Here is a 20,883-nt window from a genome sequence, read left to right on the forward strand (position 1 = left end):
CGAACTACCAGATTTGGCACTCCCAGCCCTAACCCCAAAGTCTCAGACCTCAGCCCACTCCCTAGTCTTGTGTCCCCATGACCAAACCCACACACACATTCTCCTCCAGCCAAACAGGTCCCTACATGTTTCCAAACCAGCCTTCTGTTCTGTGCTCCTCAGCCTAACTCTCAAATGGTTCAGAAACACAAATTCGCATGTGCACAGAGAGAGACAGAGACAGAGAGAAAATCCAAATATGATAAAATACTGATCATCATTGGTGAACCTAGATGAAGGGGAGGCATGCTCACAATTTGCATTGTAGTTGGATATTTTCAAAATAAAAAGCTGGGGAAATAAAGGAGCAGTGTAGTATAGTATTTAAAGGCATAAATTCTGCATGAAATTACCTTATTTCAAATTCCAGTCCCACTGCTTATTAGTTGGGAGTAGTAACATTAGGCAAGGTACTTACTTTCTAAGACTCAGATTCTTCATCAGTAAAGTGGGGATAATGAAAATCCTAGTGTATTTGTTTCCTACAGTTGCCCAGAGAATGGAATGCATGTGTGTAAAGGGCTTGGCGGAGTGCCACACACCCTTGATCATGAACAGTTATTATCAGTGCTAAATATAGAAATCAATTTCTTAACCATGACTCTATTCATGATATTCTCTACCTCCATAAGCTACTCATCCCCGGACAACTAAGTAAAGTGCTACAGCTTTGGAAACTTTGCTTGCACAGTTCTTTTTCTGCCACTAGCCCTGGAAGCTGCTCCAGTGCAGTGCCTGTCCCGCTGGTATCCATACCTCCAGGCCCTGGCACAGAGCCTGGCAAGGGGGAAGAAGCCATTAAATGCACTGAACCCCAAATGAGAATCTCAAAGGGTTCAAGCTGTGCTTTAAAGAAAACTCTTCTCATCAAGACCAAGTTTGCAATTTTGCTGATGCAGCCACTCTATTCCCATGGGCTTCTTTGAGATAAGGCATCACCTTGATAAATTAGCTGTGGATATAGGCATCTTGCAGTTGGCATGGGAAAGCAATTTAATTTCCAATTAAGCCTGATTTCTGGGCCAAGAAGTTTGCCTACCTCGCACTGGAAGGATTATTCTGGTCATGCCTATTATTATCACGGGTCATGAATCTCCCATGAAGTGGACTCTCAAGGAAGTTGGTCCTTCAACCCTTGGAATGGTTCAGTGAAGCAGAAATACGGCCTCTGTGGGTAGGACCGTTTTTCCCCAGGAATTAAGTTTATACAAGTAGAGTCAGGAAAGTTCAAAGCAAAGATAGGCAGTCTGTTTGTGGCCAAAATTTTTTAATTGGGGTACCCCTAGAAATGAAGCGAGATGGGGGAGAGAGAGGGAGGTGAAGCAGTCATCAATCAGTTCCACAAGCAAGAGAGGCGGGAAGTTGCTAGTAAGAAAAAGACGGCAGGAGGTAGTTCTCTGAGCCCAAACCGAAAAGAATCTGAATTATCGGTTGAAGGAGACACACTTGCTTGAAGAGAGAACAGACATTTGTGAAGCATCTTTTATGCACTGTGCTGACTACTTCACATTCATGATTGATGATTCAATGCTCCCTGTAAAACAAACACTGTGAGGCTCACTTTCCAATTGAGGAAACTGAGATTCAGGAAGATTAAATAAACTGCCCAAAGTCATAAACAAGGCAGATTCAAACTCTTGTTTTCCTGAGCTTTTCTTCCGGCAGGCTCCCTCTCAAAGGCAGATACAAAAACATCATTTAGGGCCGTAAGGATAATGCCATATTCAGCTGTATCTTACCCACCAAAATTGTAAGCATGAGAAAAAGACCTTTCAAACAAGTCCTGAGAGAGTGAAAATAAATGGTGGCTGAGGCTGCTTGGGGCGAATGATCTGATGGAAGAGCTAACAATATCTACTTCTCTTTTGGGTGTTGTTTTTGCTCCCATCTGTCCCTCAAGGAGGGAGACCTGAGACCTGGGCGCAATGGCCCAGCATGGCTGAGAGGCTCCTGTGAGGTCAGGATCTCCTCCCACAGCTCAGACTGCTTCAAACCAGCGGGGTTCTGGCTTGTGGCTGAGGGGATTTCAATTCAGAAGGACTGGAAAGAAACAACAGAGGGGAATAAGGGATCATGACCAGTGGAGCCACAGAAAATTTAGTTAGGTGCCAAGAAGGTGTGACATGGCCTAAGTTTAGTAAACGATAGTAAAAGAGGACTCTAAGGCAATATGTAAGCAAGCACGCTGTCAACTCCTGGATAAATTCTAGAGCGCATGATTAAACCCATGGTTTGGGAACACTTGTGAAAGAAAGTAGAGATGAATGTGAGGAGGGTGCAGTCACTGAGAAGGAGCTGTGCCGGTGGACCAGACTCCCTTCTGTTCTGCTTCTGCATAGTGACCAGTTCAAGGATCGCTGCAACCATGGTGTGCCTGGGTTCCAGTTGGGTGTGTGATGAGCTATGAGCTGGAAAGCGTAGATTTAGGCAGGTGCCAGCTGGCCGTGTGGTCCTGTCTGTGTTGGCAATGCCCACAGCAGAACATTTGTGAGACATTTTCAGATCCTTCTGCTTGGCCATCACCCCCACATCTATTGAGACTTCAGAGGTGTGGCCCCAGGGAGTCAATTGAGAGCCTGGGCTCTGTGATGGAGAGGTATATGGAAACATCTAACAAGCTCTCAATAGTTGACCTTGACCTGCTTGGCATTTTCCACTTTTAATATGGGGTAAAGACAGAACAGGATTTCCAGTGGTTAGAGTGTTTTCTGGAGCAATACCGCCTAGATTTGAATTCCAGCTCTGCTATTTGCTAACTTCTGAGTTGGGGCAAGTTAAATCTTTTCCTTGTGCCTCCATTGTCTCATTGGTGAAATGGAGATACTAATAATAACCTCAAAGGATATTGTTACTGTTCAATGAGCTGTGCCTGGAAAGATCCTGGCATTCAGGTAGGTGTTCAACAAATGCTAGCCCTTATTACCATTAGGAATGACAGGTTCTTGCACAGCAAGTGATCAGCTAAATATATGCCCAAATGGAAGTGGCTCCATCTTGCTATAGTGAGTTATTCATCCAAAGAGGTGTTGCTGCAGGTTGTCACTGAAGAGAACTACTGTAGAAAGAGTGTGACTGTGTTCTCCCCGACAATACTTCTGACACCACATAAGAGGGTTTTTCCCCCCTACTGATACCGACTAGTTCTGACACCAACTGGGTGTCCTACAATTTAATTCAATTCTGACAGTAACTACCCAGAGTTAGCTCAGACCCCACAGGTTAAGAACTCAGTCCCACAAGACTGCCCCATTCAAACGCCAGCCACCAATAGGGTGTCCTGGCTATCCACACTTCTACCTGACTGACAGGACATTCCTACAACCTCCCCCACACCTCCAGATAGGATATAATAATTTACTAGAGTGATCCACAGAACTCAAAAGAACATTTCACTTACTATTAACACTTTACTTACTATTACATGATGATTGCAAAGGCTATAACTCAGAAACAGGCAGACGGAAGAGACACACAGGGCAAGGTATGAGGGATGCAGGGTGGAGGTACAGAGTTTCCGAGCCCTGTCCCAGCACCTTGATGTGTTCACCAACCCAGAAGCCCCCCAAACCGTATTATTTAGGGGGTTTTATGAAGATTTCACTACATAGGCATGATTGTTAAACCACTGGCCATTGGTGATTAAACTCAGCCTCCAGCCCCTCTTCCCTCTGCAGAAGTTGCAGGGTAGAGCTGAAGGTTCTAACCTTCTAATCAAGGCTTTGTCCTTCTGGCAAGCAGCTCCCATGCCGAAGCTATTTACAGGCCCACCAAGAGTTATCTCATTAGAAAAAAAGACACTCCTATCGCCCCTAAAGGATCTTTGTACCAAAGACCAAATATCTTTCTGCGGCACAACAGAGAGTTCAAGCACCAGATATAAAGTGGAGAAGCACTAGATGATCTCTAAAGTCTTACTGGCACTTGGAGAACAAGCGTCTGTATTTGAACATGTGGAATCAAAAGGGAGTTGAGTAGCAGGGGCTCCAGAATTGACACAGGAGGAGGACTCAGTGCAGCAATCTCGTGGGGCGGGGGGACGGAAGACACATCCCGAAGCTTCGTGTGCCTCCCAAGCCCCTGCTTTTGTTGTATGTGTACTGGGGATAGGGAGGTTGGTATGGAATGATGGAGATTATGGGAGAACAGAGTCCATCTAAGTCTCCCTTTGACTCTGCAGCCGGGGGAGATGCAGCTGGCCTGGGAAGGAATCACAAATGTGGTCCAACACTCAGTTTAGAGTTGTTGGCTTTGCTTCCATATACCTCCTTTTCTCATCTCTCAAATCCTTTGAGGAAGTTGGCTGGTGAAAATGTACTTATATAAGTGGGGAGGGAGAGTTGTGCAAAGCTAGGAAGAAGCTGAGTTCTGCATCAGAGGTGACATGAGAAAGAACCAGGAAAGCACTGTGGAGAGGAGGATGATCCATCAACTGACTCATCTGGGGGACAGGATCTGGGAGCCAGAGGTGATGGAGAAAACTAAAGCCCTCCTCCTGGCCCCCAGTGGGAATCTGATGGAGCCTGGTGGAGAGCTTTGCATTTCTACAGGGCACTGTGTGGGAGGGGCCTGGAGGCCTTGTCTCTGGATGCACTAGACTGGCAGTTCTGAAGCTTTTCATCCTCAGGACCCTTTACATACTTAAAAAATATCAAGGATCCTAAGAACTTTGGTGTATATGGGTTATATCTATTAACAGTTACCATTTTAGAGATTAGAACTAAGAATGGTAAAAATATTCAATTTGAGTTTACTTATTTTAAAATAATAATACATCCATTAGTTGTTAACAAAAATAACATATTTTTTTGAAAAGCAATTATGCGTGCCAAAAAGTATATTGGGAGAAGTGGTATTGTTTTACATTTTTCACAAATCTCTAATGTCCGGCTTTAGAAAGGCAGCTAGAATCTCGTTGCTACCTCGGCATTCAGACTGTTGTAACAATGCATGTTACATGACCTCTGGAACATTCCATTGCACTCTCATAAAAGAATGAAAATGAAAAAGGCATATAATGTCTCAGTATTATTATGAACAGAGTTTTGGCTTCACAGGCCTCCGCTTTGAGAACTGCTACACTGGACTGTAGTGAATTTCTCCATGCCTCTCTGATCTTTCTTTGGTCATTTTCTTTCCCCTCCATGTGACAGGGCAATGGCTGGTGAGGTACAAGAAGGTGGCACTTTGTACAAACAGTGTCTTCTTAAATATTTCATAGAATTCAAACTCCCCCAAACACAAGACTAATTCAAAGAATACTGGATATTCTCACATAACAGACTGTGCTGCCAATGAACAATAAAATAAGTGCAGTTTGCAATGCCCTGACCCAAGGAGTTTAAGATAAATTTTGGATGAGTTGTTGATTTAGAGGAGGAGCTGGTATCACTTCAGTAAGTCACAAAAATTAAGATATTAATATTTATATTGCACTATTTTAAATTTGCATAATGCTGAATCTTCACTGTGAAGAAGGAAGCCCCTCACAATGATTGGTGAGGGGTAGGGAGGGAGAATGGCAAGAAGACACCAAGTTCCTTGCAGGCAAGCGAGTAGATACATGATAAAAGTGAAGTGAAATTCCAGTCCTCTGAGATCTTCATAAATAGAAGAAATCCTCATTTCTTTCCCCCTCTGGTTGCAGCTTGGACTGATGAGCTGAAGCTCTGTCTGAGACCTGGCACTGTTAGGATGTCCCCCAGGGTTCTTTCCACCCCAGTTCTGGAGCTCAGGGGGTCCCTTACCTCTGATTTCCACCGTTTTGTCTGAGTTCTGGAGGAGGGCACATGGGAGAACCATCCAGGTGCACCTCTCCAGGTGTGAGTCACTGGTCCATGAGAGGACAATAATAAATGATGGAAGCACTAGACACTCATTAGCGGAGTGCTTTATTAAGAACTGATGAAGGTTCTCTGCTCCCAGGCAGATATTATTGCAAAAAACATGTAGGCACAGTGTCTAACTCCATCATGCCTAAATTCCCATTATTTCATGCTTATCCCGTGCATAAAGTTCTGTGAGCAGCAGACAGTTGTGGCATTTGCTAGAAGGCCAGTCTTTACTGACAAGAGGAGAACATCTGTCTCAATCAAATGAAGGTCATCATTAATAATTTATGGAACAGTGGGGGTTACGCATCCCCACATACTAATTTTTCTAGAGGAACATGGTCTTTTCCCCTGCAGGGATTGTTTGGGTATTCTGAGTTTCTGTGTATTTTAGTCCCAAATTCAGGTGCATGGAAACCATTGACGAAATAGACCCTTTAAATCAGACTCCCAGTTGGGACTTCCTTTCTTATTTTTCTTCCTTTTTTTAACTTAAATTTTTGAGATAATTGTAGATTCACATGCAGCTTTACAAAATAATACAGAGACATTCCGTGCCCCCTCTACCTAATGTCCCCAATGGTAATATTTAATATTTTGCAAAACTATAGTAGAATATTACAATTAAGACTTTCTTAAAAGACTCACATGAGGACCCTTGAGACTTTCCTGACCCCAGAAGGAAAAAGTTTCAGGGAATGATGAACTGCCTGCCTTTGGAAGGAAGGTCCACCAGGTAAGAAACTGGAGGCCATAGGGATACCTCTGGGCTGCCAGGCTGGAAGTGGCAGATGCTGGTGCAGATTCCAGGGCCTCCCCTCAGAACTCCAACCTGCATGAGGGCACCTGGGTTCCAGGGATGCAACACAGCTCCCTGCCTGGCCCCTGTGGCTTTGAGTGGCTGTGTCCCTCAGCCCTTCAGCTGGCTCTGCTGAGTTCTGTGGTTGAGATGCCAGGCTCTGGAATCACACAGCTCCAGGCTGGAGTCCTAGCCCCTCACTTTACAGATGGCCTTGGCCAGTTACCTCTTACAGCCTCAGTTTTTCATAGTAACTTATATAGCACTTAGCATGTATCACTATCCTAGGAAATTTACATAAAAATTTGTTTCATGCCAAAACTCTATGGAAAGATACTATTATTAGTTTCATTTTGCAAATGAGGAAATAGGCACAGAAAGGTTATTTGCCCAAAGTCACCCAGCTTGGGAACGGACAGCTGGAATTTGAACCCAAATAGTGCACATCCCAAGTCCACATACTTAGCCGCTGTCCTCTGGTGCTTCTCGTCATTTATGAGGCAGGTTCAGGAGTACCTCATTTTTTTTTCCAAGGCAAACTAATTAGCACAGTGCCTGGCACAGAATAAATAAGCACCCATACATGCCAGATAACATTGTCAGTATAACTTCTGGAAGTTTCTGAGTATTCATGACTTATTCTTTTTTTTTTTTTTTTTTTTTTTTTTTTTGAGACAGTCTCGCTCTGTCACCCAGGCTGGAGTGCAGTGGTGCGATCTTGGCTCACTGCAAGCTCCGCCTCCTGGGCTCACGCCATTCTTCTGCCTCAGCCTCCTGAGCAGCTGGGACTACAGGCGCCCGCCATCACACCTGGCTATAATTTTTTCTATTTTTTAGTAGAGACAGGGTTTCACCGTGTTAGCCAGGATGGTCTCGATCTCCTGACCTCATGATCTGCCCGCCTCGGCCTCCCAAAGTGCTGGGATTACAGGCGTGAGCCACCATGCCTGGCCGACTTTTTCTTGTTATTAACAATAGCTCTTTTTCCCTGATCCTCTCCCTCCTCCTACCTCCCACCCTCCAATAGGCCCCAGTGTGTGTTGTTCCCCTCTTTGTGTCCATGTGTTTTCATCATTTAGCTCCCACTTATAAGTGAGAATATACAGTATTTAGTTTTGTGTTCCTGTGTTAGTTTGCTAAGGATAATATTGGGCCTCCAGCTCCATCCATGTCCCCGCAAAGGACATGATGTATACATACCACATTTTCTTTAATAATGGGTACTAGACTTAATACCTGGGTGATGAAATAATCTGCACAACAAACTCCCATAACACAAGTGTACCTATATAACAAACCTGAACGTGTACCCTGCAACTTAAAATGAAAGTTAAGAAAAACAAACACGCACAAAACAAACAAAAAAAACTATAGTTGCCATTTTAGAAACCTATGATGTGTCAAACATTCATTCAGCCCTTCCATCTATCCAGAAAGAGTCCTTCTTTTATAGATGAAAAAACTAAGAATCAAAGAGATGAAATCAGGCAGAGGTAGAGACAGGATTCAAACCCAAGAGCTGCATCTTAGACTCACAACACTGGAAGAAACTTCAGACACCGGTCTAACTTCACACCCAGCTCAGGACTGGCCCTGCCGAATGGTCACTCATCTGCTCTGAAAATCCTGGCGACAGGACGCTCACTTCCTACACCGGTAGTTCTCCAGCTCGAGGCGTGCCACAGAATCCCCTACGAATTATTAGAACACAGAACATTGCTACCCCCACCCCGTGCAGGGCTTCTGGCGTGGTGGGGCTGGGACAGGGGCCTGAGAGTGTGCATTTCTCACAAGCTGCCACAGGATCCTGACGCTGCTGGTCCAGGGACCACACTTGGACAGTCATCGTTCTAGGAAAACTTCCTGGAGTGGGAATGGTAAAGGTGATGGCTTCTTCCCATTTTGCCCTTTTCACCTGCTGCTTCCCCAGCAGGCTCAGTGCCAGAGTCCATACCCTCAATTTAAATAATAAATCCTCCTCTATATCATGACCCATCCTCCAGAGGGTTGTTTTTCATTTTTTGTTTTTTGTTTTTTTGAGACGGAGTCTTGTTCTATCGCCCAGGCTGGAGTGCAGTGGCACATTCTCGGCTCACTGCAAGCTCTGACCCCCGGGGTTCACGCCATTCTCCTGCTTCAGCCTCCTGAGTAGCTGGGACTACAGGTGCCCGCCACCACGCCTGGCTAATTTTTTGTATTTTTAGTAGAGACGGGGTTTCACCATGTTAGCCAGGATGGTCTTGATCTCCTGACCTTGTGATCTGCCAGCCTCAGCCTCCCAAAGTGCTGGGATTACAGGCATAAGCCACCGCGCCCAGCCCAGAGGGGTTTTTAAGATTGTGTGTTCTGAATGGCCTGTCTCTGACTGGAACCCAACTCTGTCACCAGACCCACTTCCATCTTTTTCTGTGAGGGGGACACACTCTTTCAACTTTTCCAAAATGGCATCTACCATGGCTTTTCTGATTATAAGCAAACAAAACACACCCTTCCTATAATCAAAAATTTAGAAAAGCAGCAAAAATATAAAGGGGGTAAGGAAGAAAACAGAAATTAACCACCATCCCGCCGCTAATATTTTGATGAGTTCTCCTGTATTTCCTTGCAGCTGATTGTTGTTTGGCATACATTTATTAATATTGGAATTAAAAATATATGTGGCACTTTATATCCCAGAAAATAGTAATACTGTAAATGTGTTCTAGAAATGGGAGCTGCTGTTGTTCTTATTAGAGAATTCAAACAAAGAACTGAGGCTCGCTAAGGACAGCTTCCGGGGGAGGATGGGTACCGCTTTGAGTCAACAGGGAGAACTCAGGCACAGAGGTGACGATCATCGTTCTCTGTGGGGCATATAGTGATGCAGCTGGAAACAGGTATGAGTCAGTTGAGTGGGGACAGGTAATAGAGAGCTAAAACTGGCTGGCCTTATGGCCTCCAAGGCACTGGGGAGCCATTGTACATTCTTGAGCAGGCAATGACTTCACAAAAGGATTTCTCAAAGTTTAGTCCTGCAACAGAAGACAGGGTGGATTGGAGTGGAAGCGTGGGAGGGCAGGTGGAGAAGGCATGGGTCCGCAAGTGGGGAGCAGCCCTGGGGGCCCAGCCAGTCCCCTGTGCCCTGACAAGTGGTATGGCATGGATGGCTCTACTTCTGGGCCGCCAGGATGGACAGGTACTGGTTGCTCTTCACCATGGCGATAATGAGGAGGCCACCGGTCAGCAGAAAGGTGGGCCAGAAGAGGGAGAAGAGGAGGGCCTGGGGCCCATAGAGGCGCTGGAATAGGACGCTGGTTTCGTTCCCCCGAGGTGCGGAGAAGCAGTAGAAGACCTGCCGCTCTTGGAATTTGGCTCTGACCTTCTCCACGTCGGCCCGGGCCGTCTGGTAGTTGTCCAGGCTGCCTGGGATGTAGGAGCACTGTGGGGAGAAGCAAGAGCAGCCGTGGGCTTGGAAATCCCCATTTCTTAGCCAAGGGCTTGATATGGAGTAAAGAAAAATACCGGCTTTGTAGTCGGGCCCCTGGATTGGAGTCAGGGCTTTGGTCTAAAGCTTGGCAGGCCATGCGCTGTACAGGTCTGGAGAGCACGCTCTCATTTGTATTGTGTGTGTGGATGGCGGTGCTGGAGCTGCTCAGGGTACAGGCTACACACCTGGGCGCAGGTCCTGCCTTGGAGTCCTGGCTCTGCTTGGATTGGCTGTAGAATTTTTGGCATATTGCTCACTCTTTCGGAGCCCTGACGCTTCATCACTTAAATGGGTGAATATCAGTTTCAAAGGATATTATGAAAGAAGGACTTCAAACAGAGCTAAGGAAACCAGGGAGGGACACAGGCCAAGTGGGCTGTGTATTTGAAATCGAGATCATGTGCTCAATTGCCTACAGGGCTCATGAAGGTATTGTCAGCGGGTGAAGCAGGCAAAGCAATGAGATGACAGGTGCCCACTGACTCTTGCCTTGGTGCCAGGAAGAATTGCCAGGGTGTGGCAGGGCCTGACAGTAGAGAGAGAGCCAGCTGCCTCCAGACAGGCAGTCACCACTCCCTCCAGGCAATGGATGTCAGGCCATCCAGAAGATCTATAAGAGCCAGACCTCCAACACTTTAAGAGAAGTTAGAAACCAGATCACACCTGTAATCCTAACACTTTGGGAAGCCGAGGGGGAAGGATCCCTTGAGCCCAGGAGTTCGAGACTAGCCTAGGCAACATAGCAAGACTTTATCTCTACAAAAAAAGTTAAAAATTATCCAGGTGGGCATGGTGGTGTACCTGTAGTCCCAGCTACACAGGAGACTGAGGTGGGAGGATCACTTGAGCCCAGGAGTTGGAGGCTGCAGTGAGCTATGATCTCGCAACTACACTCCAGGTAAGGCAACAAAGTGAGATCCCATTTCAAAAAAAAAAAAAAGTAAAATATTAGCTAAATTTAAAATTGAAAACCTTTGCAGTTTCAACCTGTGTACAGCAAACAAAATATGTTGGCAAGCGGGTATTTGACACTGGGACCCAAAAGAAAGAAAGAATGCATTGAAAAGAGTTTTGTGCCAGCAGAGCATTACACACGTTTAATTCTGACACTGATTATTATTATTAGGAATCTTCTGCCCTGTTCAGATGAGGCCAGCTGGAAAGTGAAGCAAAGCAGTCGTAAAGCGGAGTTTTATCTGGTTTTATCTCTGTTCTGTGCTGCAAGTGTGGTGCCCCCATTTGCAGCAGAATACCTTCAGGGCCCCCATAGCCCGGGTCCCCACCCACTCTGCATCACTGAGGGCAGGGCCCAGGAATGTGTGATTCTTTCATGCACTTAATTTTGCCCTAGTGAAATCATGTGCAAGATCAAAATGTGTAAAACTGAAACCCAAATGGCAGGTGTTGAGACAGCTTCCCTGCAGGCCTCGGCCACTCCCTGGATTTATATGAGGTGCCACCCTGGAAGCTGCCTGCCCTGAGGGCATTCACTCCAGCAGCACAGAGGAGGGTTGCACTGTGGTTCTCACAGCCTGGGAAATGGGGACGCTGCACTCAGACATAGGACCCCAGCCAGCCAGGGAGCAGCTGAGGCTGGGGAGACGCTGGCTCCTCAGGAATCTGGCATTCAGAACTGCTGGACGCTGCCAGGTCTTCAGTAGCATATAATCCAGTGTCCTGAGCTGAGGGTGAGGGGGCCTGAGCTGAGGGTGAGGGGGCCTGACCTGAGTCTCTCCAATGCCTCTGACTGTGACCTTGGCTAACCTAGCTCCTTAAATAGCAGTGTGGCTATGGAGTCAGACAGGCCTGAGTTCTGAGCTGCGTGACCTTGGCAACTGCCACAACCTCTCTGGGCCTTGTAAAATGGGTTTGTGAAGCTACCTGCCTAGGAGAACTGTCATAGGGATTAAATGAGATGATGCATGTAAAGCACTGAGCACAGAAGCCCAGCACATGATAAGAACTTAAAAAAGTGGAAGATGCTATTATTATTAATAATAATATGTTTTGACTTATCTATGATATTGCAACAACAGCTCCTTCTTTACCTTCTTAAAAAGAGGTCTATTGATGAGCTCTGAAGTGGAGGCTTCTGTCCATCCTGGGCCTAGTATATCCTCTGCCTGCTCAGGTTTCCTCTGGATCTTTTATGCTGGGCCTGTTTGGCAAGACACTGGGCAGGAATTCACTCTTCATGGCCAACCCCAGAAGCCGGGGCCTGAATGCAACCTTTCTCTCCTGTCCTGGGTCCAGCTAAGCCTGAGTTATCTGAATGATCTGAAACCAACCAGCTTTTTCCCAAGCCCTGCAGTGTAAGGTCCCCAGGACGGACAATGGGAGGGAATTTAGAACTCACCTGCTCCAGGCTAAGACTCACAGGAAAAGCTGAGGGCAGACTGTGGCCCCTACCTTCAGAGTTGGAGGGTGGGATGAGAGTCTTCTCAGCCCTTCACAGTGATTCCAGAGGACACCCAGCTAGCCTGGAGCCCCAGCTACTTGAACCCCTATGATGGACATAGGCGGAAGGAGCAGCTAGCCCGCAACCCAGCTGCTTGGCAAAAACACGAAGGGCATTTCCACTGCTTCCTCCCAGCCCCTGCAGCCTGCTCTCAGCACCACACCTGGTCAAGCCTGGGCGGCAGAGGAGAGGACAGCAGTGGCTCCAGCGTGTCCTTCCTTCACATCCTGCTGACAGTTCATTCAGGGGATGCTTCTCTGAGCTGGCAATCTCAGGACCAGGGAGGCACCTTGGGAGCACCATGAATGGATCTCTGACCAGAGATTCCACCTTGATAGGTCTAGTGTTGGACCCTAGTTTTGTTTTTTAAGACTCTTACAGGGTTCTAATGCGTAGCCAAAGTTGACATATCTTGAGATGCACACACTCACATTTTAATTCCATACTATGGTGATCAAAGGCCTCTGGGAACAGACCTTAGTCTGCCCTGACAACCTTTTCCAGCTGCATACACCCCATCATGGGTCATTTTCTGTAGTCAGCCCTCTGATCCCTGTCTCCACCTAGCCTTTCCCTCCGCCATGCCTTATCCTATAGGCATACCCTATTCTCTGTATCGCCTCATTCTCTGTGCCTTGCATCCTGCACCTGCCTGATGTTAAAAGCCTAACCCAAGAGCCTTTCTCTTTTTTTTTTTTTTTTTTTTTTGAGATGGAGTTTCACTCTTGTTGCCCAGGCTGGAGTGCAATGGTGCAATCTCACCAACAGCCTTTCTGATACCCCCATCATTGTCAGCTGGAAAACATCCCCCTCCTCTAACCCCTGTAACTTCCTCTGTTCTTCTCCCCGGTGCCAATTCCTCCCTGCTAGGCACTGTTCATGCATGAGCTCTCTCCTCTTGAGTCCTACAGGCTTGACACAGGAGGTGCTCAATGGCTGTTGAATAAATAAATGAGAGGAGGAAGGAAGGAAAGAAGGGAGGAAGGAAGGAAAGAAGGGAGGAAGGAAGGAAAGAAGGAAGGAAGGAAGGAAGGGAAGGAGCCAGGGAAAAAAAGAAAAGAAAGAAGGAGGGAAGAAACGGAAAAAAGAAGGAAAGAAAGAAGGAAGGAAGAGAGACAGAACATGGGCCAAATGATCGCTTTAGGAAAGGATATGGTGGTGAGTTTTGTTTTTTGGAGGGGGAGGGTGGGATGCTGGGAGGCAAGGATGGAGAAACGATCTAAATGTTTGTTTATGGAGGTTACTCCAGCCCTGAGTCCCTGGTTTCCTGGGGAGTCACCGGGATTCCACTTTGAGGATCTGGCCCTGGGCCTGGTCCCTCATTTGACCGAGGTTGTAGAATGAAAGTACTAACACTAATCACTGCTTTTGTTTGAGTGCCCACTATCCACCCAGCATCAAGCGTGGCACTTTATATACAGCGTCTCTGACTTGAAAACAGCTCTTCAAGGTGCAACATTAGCATTCCACTTTACAAGTGTGGAAACTGAGGAGGTGAGAGGCTAAGTGGCCTGCCTACGTTTGCACAGCCAGTTAGCGGCAGATTCAAACCCAGGTCTGTGTGACTCCAACACAGAAGAGCTAGGGCTGGCTCAATCTCATTCCAGCTGTGAGACCTGGTCAAGTGGGCTGATCTTTCTCAGCCTTGGGGACAGGGACAGTTAGGAATAGGCTCACACACCTGACAGGGATAAAAGGATGTGTCCCCATCCCTCCAGTTCAGTACCTGCTGGTTCTGGTCCCGAGTGTCCTCCGTGTGGTACAGCACAGCCCACCTGCCCGCAGCTGACACGTTGACCCACAGGCATGGGTACTGGGGCACCTTCTTGCCCTTCAGCTCCTCCTGGTCCCTGATGTTGGTCTCAATCAGGTGACACTTAGATTCCTGGGTCCACACGCTGAGGAGACCACACACGTGCACACATACACATCTCAGAACTGAGTGACACACAGAACACCCATATGAACCCCTGATCCCCTGGGAGCCTGTAGAGGGATCCAGGGCTGGGCTCCTCATCTCTTCTTAAGCATCCAGCAATAAAGGCACACGACCCCACAGTCCCTGGACACAGGGAGGAATTGTAGAAGCTGGATAGGGTCTTAGACATTATCTATATGACTGGTTCTCAACCTTGGCTACTCTTCCAAAAACCTGGGGAGCTTTTAAAAAGATTCCCGTGTCCAAGCTACACCCCAGAGCAAGTGAATCAGAGCTTCTTGGGTGGTTTGGCCCAGGCCCTGGGTGTTTTTTCAAAGCTCCCTAATGTGATTCTGACGAGCAGCCAAACCTGAGACTTTCTTATCCATGTCATCTTCATTTTGCAGGGGCAGAAGAGAAACTCAGAAAGGTCAAGTGACTTTGCTGAGGCCATGTAGGACCTGAAGCTAGGTCTGAGTGGGTTCGAGAGCTGTGTTCTTTCCCCTAAAAGGAGCAGATGTAGAAGGGGCTTGATTTGAGCCAGGATGGGAAAGATGGTGAGGACAGTCTCTAAATGGTGCTTCACCAGATTAAGAGTCCAGCCTGGAATCACTTCAGCGTTGTGAAGAGTGAGGCTGCAGCAGGCCCGGGAGAGGCTAACAGGCTCATCAACATATTAGTAAATCAGTTGTGATTCATCTCCCAAGTATCCTGTGGGAGACCCATTGCCAGTCAGAAGGGGGCTGTCAGCTGCTGGAACGTGCCCAGAGCACAGGTCTGAGACTTATCTTAAGGACAGGCTGGAAGAACTGAGTGTCTTTGTTCCAAATAGAACACGAATTAGGAATTCACAGCTTTTCCTTAAAATTTCAAGTGGTTGATATGTCAGGGAGCAAGGGCATGGACCGTTCTCTGAGATTCCTGAGCAGAACTTCAGGGAAGCAGATGCTGGCTCAATGCAGACACATCAGAAAACCTCAAACATGAAATGTATGTTCAGTGAGGCAAGGAGCTCCCCCTCACTTGAGGTATTCATCAGGAGGCTGGATGCCCACCTGACAGGGAGGCTTCAGAGGGGAGAGAATTATGTAGCTGAGCTGTAAGCATCTGCAATTCTCTGATTCCTCCTGGGATCAAACTTGCACTGGAACCTTTGCTCTGATTCTTTGCTATTTCTTGTGAGAAGGGCATCATGTGTCTGTTACCACCAGGTCCTAGAATCTCAGACCAGTGGGGCTCAGTTCATCCTACCTTCCCTGCACTTGAATCCTAGAACCTAAGAATAAGCATCGTCTTGACCCTGCTGCCTCGAGTGAGGGTCAAGGAGAGGGGTGAGTAGAAGGCCAGGGTTCCTTACAGAGGCCAGACCCTTAGGAGAGGGTCGGGGGGTGGGCAGGCCAGGAGAGCTCAGTACCTTTTCTGGTAGAGGGGCAGCACAGTCGTGACCAGGATGTAGTAGGTGATGACAGCACACACCACCATGGTTACACCCAGGCAAAGGGCTCGTGTCTCTCCCCGCTTCTGGGCCATCACCAGCTTCTTCACCATATTCACTGGGGGCAGTGATCATTTCTAGGTCCACAGAAGCAAACAAAAGTGAGATCAGCCCAGTTCACAGGTGATCCACAGAAAGAGAGGACAGGTGAGAGGGGAAGGTACTCAAATATTAATATCACTCTTGTTTATATTTGGAGCTTTGCAACTTCCAGAAGACTTGCTTTTTGGACCCCATGTAAGCCTTCCCTGTGCAATTGAGAGGCAATTGCAGATAAAAGACCTGTGGCTCAGAGAAGTAAAGTGACTTGCCCTAGGTCACACAGTATGTAATAGGCTCAGTAATGGCCCCCCAAGGTGTCTATGTTCTAGTCTCTGGAAGCTATCAATGTTACTTTATATGGCAATGACTTTGCAGAAATGATTAAGATAAAGGCTCTTGAAGGCCGGGTGCAGTGGCTCATGCCTGTAATCCCAGCACTTTCGGAGACCGAGGCAGGCAGATCACGAGGTCAGGAGATTGAGACCATCCTGGCTAACATGGTGAAACCCCATCTCTACTAAAAAAAAAAAAAAAAAATACAAAAAATTAGCCGGGTGTGGTGGTGGGAGCCTGTAGTCCCAGCTACACGGGAGGCTGAGGCAGGAGAATGGTGTGAACCCAGGAGGCGGAGCTTGCAGTGAGCAGAGATGAGCCACTGCACTGCAGCCTGGGCGACAAAGTGAGACTCCATCTCAAAAAAAAAAAACAAAAAAAGATAAAGTTTCTTGAAATGAGGAGACAATATTGGATTATCCATGTAGATCCTAAATGTAATCCCAAGGGTCCTAATAAGAGGGAAGTGAAGGGAGATTAAACAGAAGAGAAGGCTAAGGTGATATGACCAGGGAGACAGCAATTGGAGTGATGTGACCACAAGCCAAGGAGTGTGGGCAGCCATGAGAAGCTGGCGGGGGCAAGGAACAATGGCTCATCCCCTACAGCCACTGCAGGGAGTGCAGCCTGCAGACACCTTGGTGATTTTGGACTTCTGGTGAAATTTCTGTTGTTTGAGGCCGTCAGGTTTATGATCATTTGCTACAGTGGTCATAGGTCCCATGCGGTGAGCGAGCAGTACGTGTGCATCATCCACACACCTCCTTCCACGGCACTTATCTCACAGGGATACTTGGAGTATTTCTGCCCAGAAACAGTTCTGTGGCAGGGCTGGCTGGGCCGGGCAGCAGGCAGGGAAAGGAGAGGAGGGCCCCAGAAGGCAGCTGCAGGTTGTCAGGAGAGGCAGGAGGTTTACCATATTCCGTTTTTTTTGTAAGGAACATTCCCCTACTTCAAGCAAAGAAAGAAGAAAGAAGGCATCATGGTGTCCTCAGCGACTGCTTTCTTATTTCAGGCCTTGAAGCCACCTGGGACAAAGCGGAATGGGCACACCGCTGGTGGTGGCTTTCCTTCTCTCCTCCTTCTTTAGGCAGCAACTCCTTGTTTTTCCCCTGGACACTGACTCCACCCCAGTGCAAGCAAAGATTCCACCCTCCCCTGCTAGGCTCCTGATCGCTCCCCCAGGAGTGTGAATCTTGACAAAGACTTCAAGAAACAGCCCCTCAATCTATGCCACCTGGAGCCACAGAGATGCCCAGCCATGGTCCCTGCATGATTTCCCATGCGTTCCGCAAGCTGTCCTAGAGCCTCTGGTAAATTTATTTGCTGTTGTTTTTATTTGTTTAAGGTAACCAGAGTCCATTTCTACCAAAAATACCAGGAAGCTATCAATGTAATCCTCCATTTTAGGGGAATTTAGGGGAAATTTTAGCCACATATCAGGGGGACTTTATTCTCCTTGCCAGGTCCCTAAAGTAATAAACATATTATGGTTTTTGTTTCTTTGTTTAATTAGCCAGTGTCCGGGGGACAGGCATTAGTCCAAAGAGATTTTCTGCAAAGTCCTCTATTTTCTGCTCAGGCATCTCTTAACTACTGGACTGTTTCAAATATTCAGAGATTCTTGACTCCCTCCCCTCAGCCAGGCTGCCCCCATACCCGGGCATCTCCCCTAAAGGGAAGAGACCAGGGTCAGACACCACGGATACCTATCACACCTTCCCAGTGAGCTGGTCCACCTCCCCATCGATCAGCAGAGGTGACATCCAATGACAACTTTTTCTCCTTTATTTGGCACCAGGAGGTGAGGTTCCCCTACATTCTCATGGAGACATTATAAAAGCACAAGCAAGCAGAAATTGCCCCCGACAAAGACAGATGTTTTATTCAACTCCTTTTTATCCTTTTTTCTGTTCTATGATCTTGTGGGAATGGGAGAGCCCACACTTTTTCTACCTGGCGTCAGTTGAACAAGCCTCTCCATGTATTCACAGGTAAAGCAACAGAATCACCTGGAGGTAGGCTAAAAGCCCTAACAGCCTGCTTCCCCAGGACCTGCAAAGGTCACTGGCACTTGGCCCCACCCCAGATACTGTGAGACAAAAATCATTTGAAGCCATTGGGAAATCCCATCTTGGAAACCTAGGGCTGAGAGCCCACAACAAAACCATTTCTCTCCTGGGGGAGTTGGAGCCTACCTGTGGGGGCTTCCTGCAGCGTGAGGGCTCCTTCCTAGCTAATCAGCCCCCTACCGCCCAGGGCCACAGCCTTCTCTGCTATGTAGCTTCTAGTGCCCTCCCAGGCCCCTGGGCACTCCTGAGGCTGGTGAAGGCAGGAACCTGGTTTTACCAGTTTTAGGAACTCAGAAGGAAAGGAAAGGAGAGGCTTCCCTGTCATAGAGAAGTCTGGAAACTTGGCTTATTCGGGTCTGACCCATCTCTAATGCTCTGATGAAATTGTTGCCTGCACTGAGTGAGTTTACAGAGTCATGACAAATCCTCCTAAGACCATGCATGGGGTTCAGTGTAGATATGACTTCAGCAAGAAGTTAGTATTCAGCATCCAAAGGGAGAACGTTTGGCAGGAGGAAGGATGGGAACTGTCAATATCCCCCAAGGGACAGAAAGAACAGGAAAAAGTGGGTTTCAGCTATCATAGGAGGGATTTCAGTTAGACTGTAAGAAGAACTTCCCAGTTTTGAGCGTTTCTAAATATCTCTGAAGTTCCAGGATATATCTTCCCATTTAGAAAGGTCACTTGAGATCTGGGATAGAGTCAGAGAAGATGGAGAAGGACAAAGGAAGGCAAGACTTTGGAGTGTCCTGGGTGACCTGATGGCTGGGTCGGCATCCTTTTCCTTAGAAGGACAAGGAATAGAGTACATCGTTTAACAGTTTGGTGGGGTGTAGACAGGGCGATTCTGAGGTCCTCAGACATGGAATCAAATCCTGACTTTGCCACTTAGCAACCATATGACTGTGAAATGAGAAGCATGGTACCGGCCTCAGAGAGTTCAGCTGAAGATCAAATGCCATATTGAGTATCAGACATGTATCACAGCGCCTAGTCCCAAATCAGCCCTCAGTAAATACTAGCTATTATTACTAATGAAGGATACCCTGAAAGTTTGGAGCAGAAGTCTGGACCCCTCTTGATGAATCTATTTTTGTCCCACCTCTCTACCGGTGACAAGTGCCAGCATTGGTGTTAATCTCCAGGCTTCAGTCTTCTGGCCACTCTGAGAACTGGGACCTAGAGGGCCAGGGCACTTAGTACCACAGTAACCTGGCCACTGTGCCATGCTCCCCACTGGCCACCAGACCACGGGCCCTCCATCCAGAAGGACAGCCCCGAGAGGAAGGGAGTCCTCCTGCCTGCCTCCCTCCCTGCCCCGTGGCAGGCTGCTTTCCCCAGTCTCCCTCCAGCCCGGTCTTCAGAGAAATCACTTCCCAAGTGCTTTCAGACCCGGTACTCACAGTCTTCCTGGCGCCCTGTGGGTCTTCAGCAGCAGATGGTTTCTTTCTGCCTGGCCCCCAGCCCCCACCCCAAAAGAGGCCACAGAGCTCCAGCAGGAAGTTTGGCCTCCCCGCCCGTCTCTGGGGAAGCAGCCTTTGGTCCCCATCTGGGGCAAGCCTCCATGCCCAAACATGGTCAAGTCTGAGCACACAGCCTGGAGACACAGACTCGGAGAGCAGGTACCCAGCCCTGAGGAAGGCAGCTGTTACCCAGGCCCTGCACCTCCATCTTCCCAGAGTCTCGTGGGAAACAGATTTCAAAGGACAACAGACAGCAAGACTGAGAAACTACGAAAGATCAGCCTGGTATATTTGGAAATATTTCTTCTTCTCTGTGTCTCTGTGGGCTGGCAAAGATGCCAGAAATAGGAAATGATTCTCCTTTTATTGGCATGAGGAAGGGTGGAGTTGGGCTGGAGGGGTTGGGCTTGTCACCAGTCCCTGGCATATCCACGCTGGAGCAGCTACAGCTCCCTGCCTTTGGCACTTACGTGCTGTGTGACCCTGAGCAAGTTATGGCACCTCTCTGGGCCTCAGTTTCCTTTTTTTGTTTTTTGTTTTACTCCCAAACTTATCGTTAAAGGACCTCAGTTTTCTCACTTGTGTTACTGGCATTTTTAAAACCTACTTTGCTTTAGGGTAGTGATGGGGGTTAGAGACGGTGGGGATTTATGGCAAGGGGAGAGAACCGACTTTTTAAGGACCAAGCGAGCTGAAGCTGGGAGTAGTGAGAGCTCCACGACTGCTTCCAACCAGGTCCAGGGACAGTCTGCTCACCAGCGGCCCTCCCAGAGACTGTGAAAGTACAGAGATTTGTTCTTAGCAATAAGACAAGTGAATGTCAGCATTTGCAGGCAAAAAAACGTGCTTTTAGATCTCTGCTTCTTCATCTGTAAAGTGGAAGTAAGGATTAAAAATCAGCAACAAAGGGCAGGCACAGTGGCCCACGCCCATAATCCCAGCACTTTGGGATGCCAAGGTAGACGGATT

The 20,883-nt window shown here is 47.7% G+C and overlaps 1 protein-coding gene across 1 annotated transcript; it reads right to left on the reverse strand.

Annotated features, from left to right (window-relative positions):
- Positions 1-8,035: 8,035 nt before the first annotated feature.
- KCNMB1 (potassium calcium-activated channel subfamily M regulatory beta subunit 1) lies at positions 8,036-20,249 on the reverse strand. The gene is made up of 4 exons (XM_002816173.5): positions 19,855-20,249; positions 15,923-16,080; positions 14,317-14,488; positions 8,036-10,084 (listed from the first exon to the last, which is right to left on the reverse strand). The coding sequence occupies exons 2-4, from the start codon at positions 16,054-16,056 to the stop codon at positions 9,815-9,817; spliced, it is 576 nt and encodes a 191-aa protein (XP_002816219.2). The 5' UTR covers positions 16,057-16,080; positions 19,855-20,249; the 3' UTR covers positions 8,036-9,814.
- Positions 20,250-20,883: the final 634 nt, after the last annotated feature.

This window comes from Pongo abelii, chromosome 4 (genome assembly GCF_028885655.2).
Source record: "Pongo abelii isolate AG06213 chromosome 4, NHGRI_mPonAbe1-v2.0_pri, whole genome shotgun sequence".
NCBI lineage: Eukaryota > Metazoa > Chordata > Mammalia > Primates > Hominidae > Pongo > Pongo abelii.

Coding starts and splice junctions, on each gene's coding strand:
- KCNMB1 (XM_002816173.5), bottom strand. CDS start 16,056: ATGGTGAAGAAGCTGGTGATGGCCCAGAAGCGGGGAGAGACACGAGCC. Junction 14,489..15,922: donor CTGCCCCTCTACCAGAAAAG/GTACTGAGCTCT, acceptor TGGTCTCCTCAG/CGTGTGGACCCAGGAATCTA. Junction 10,085..14,316: donor CTCGGGACCAGAACCAGCAG/GTACTGAACTGG, acceptor TTCTCCCCACAG/TGCTCCTACATCCCAGGCAG.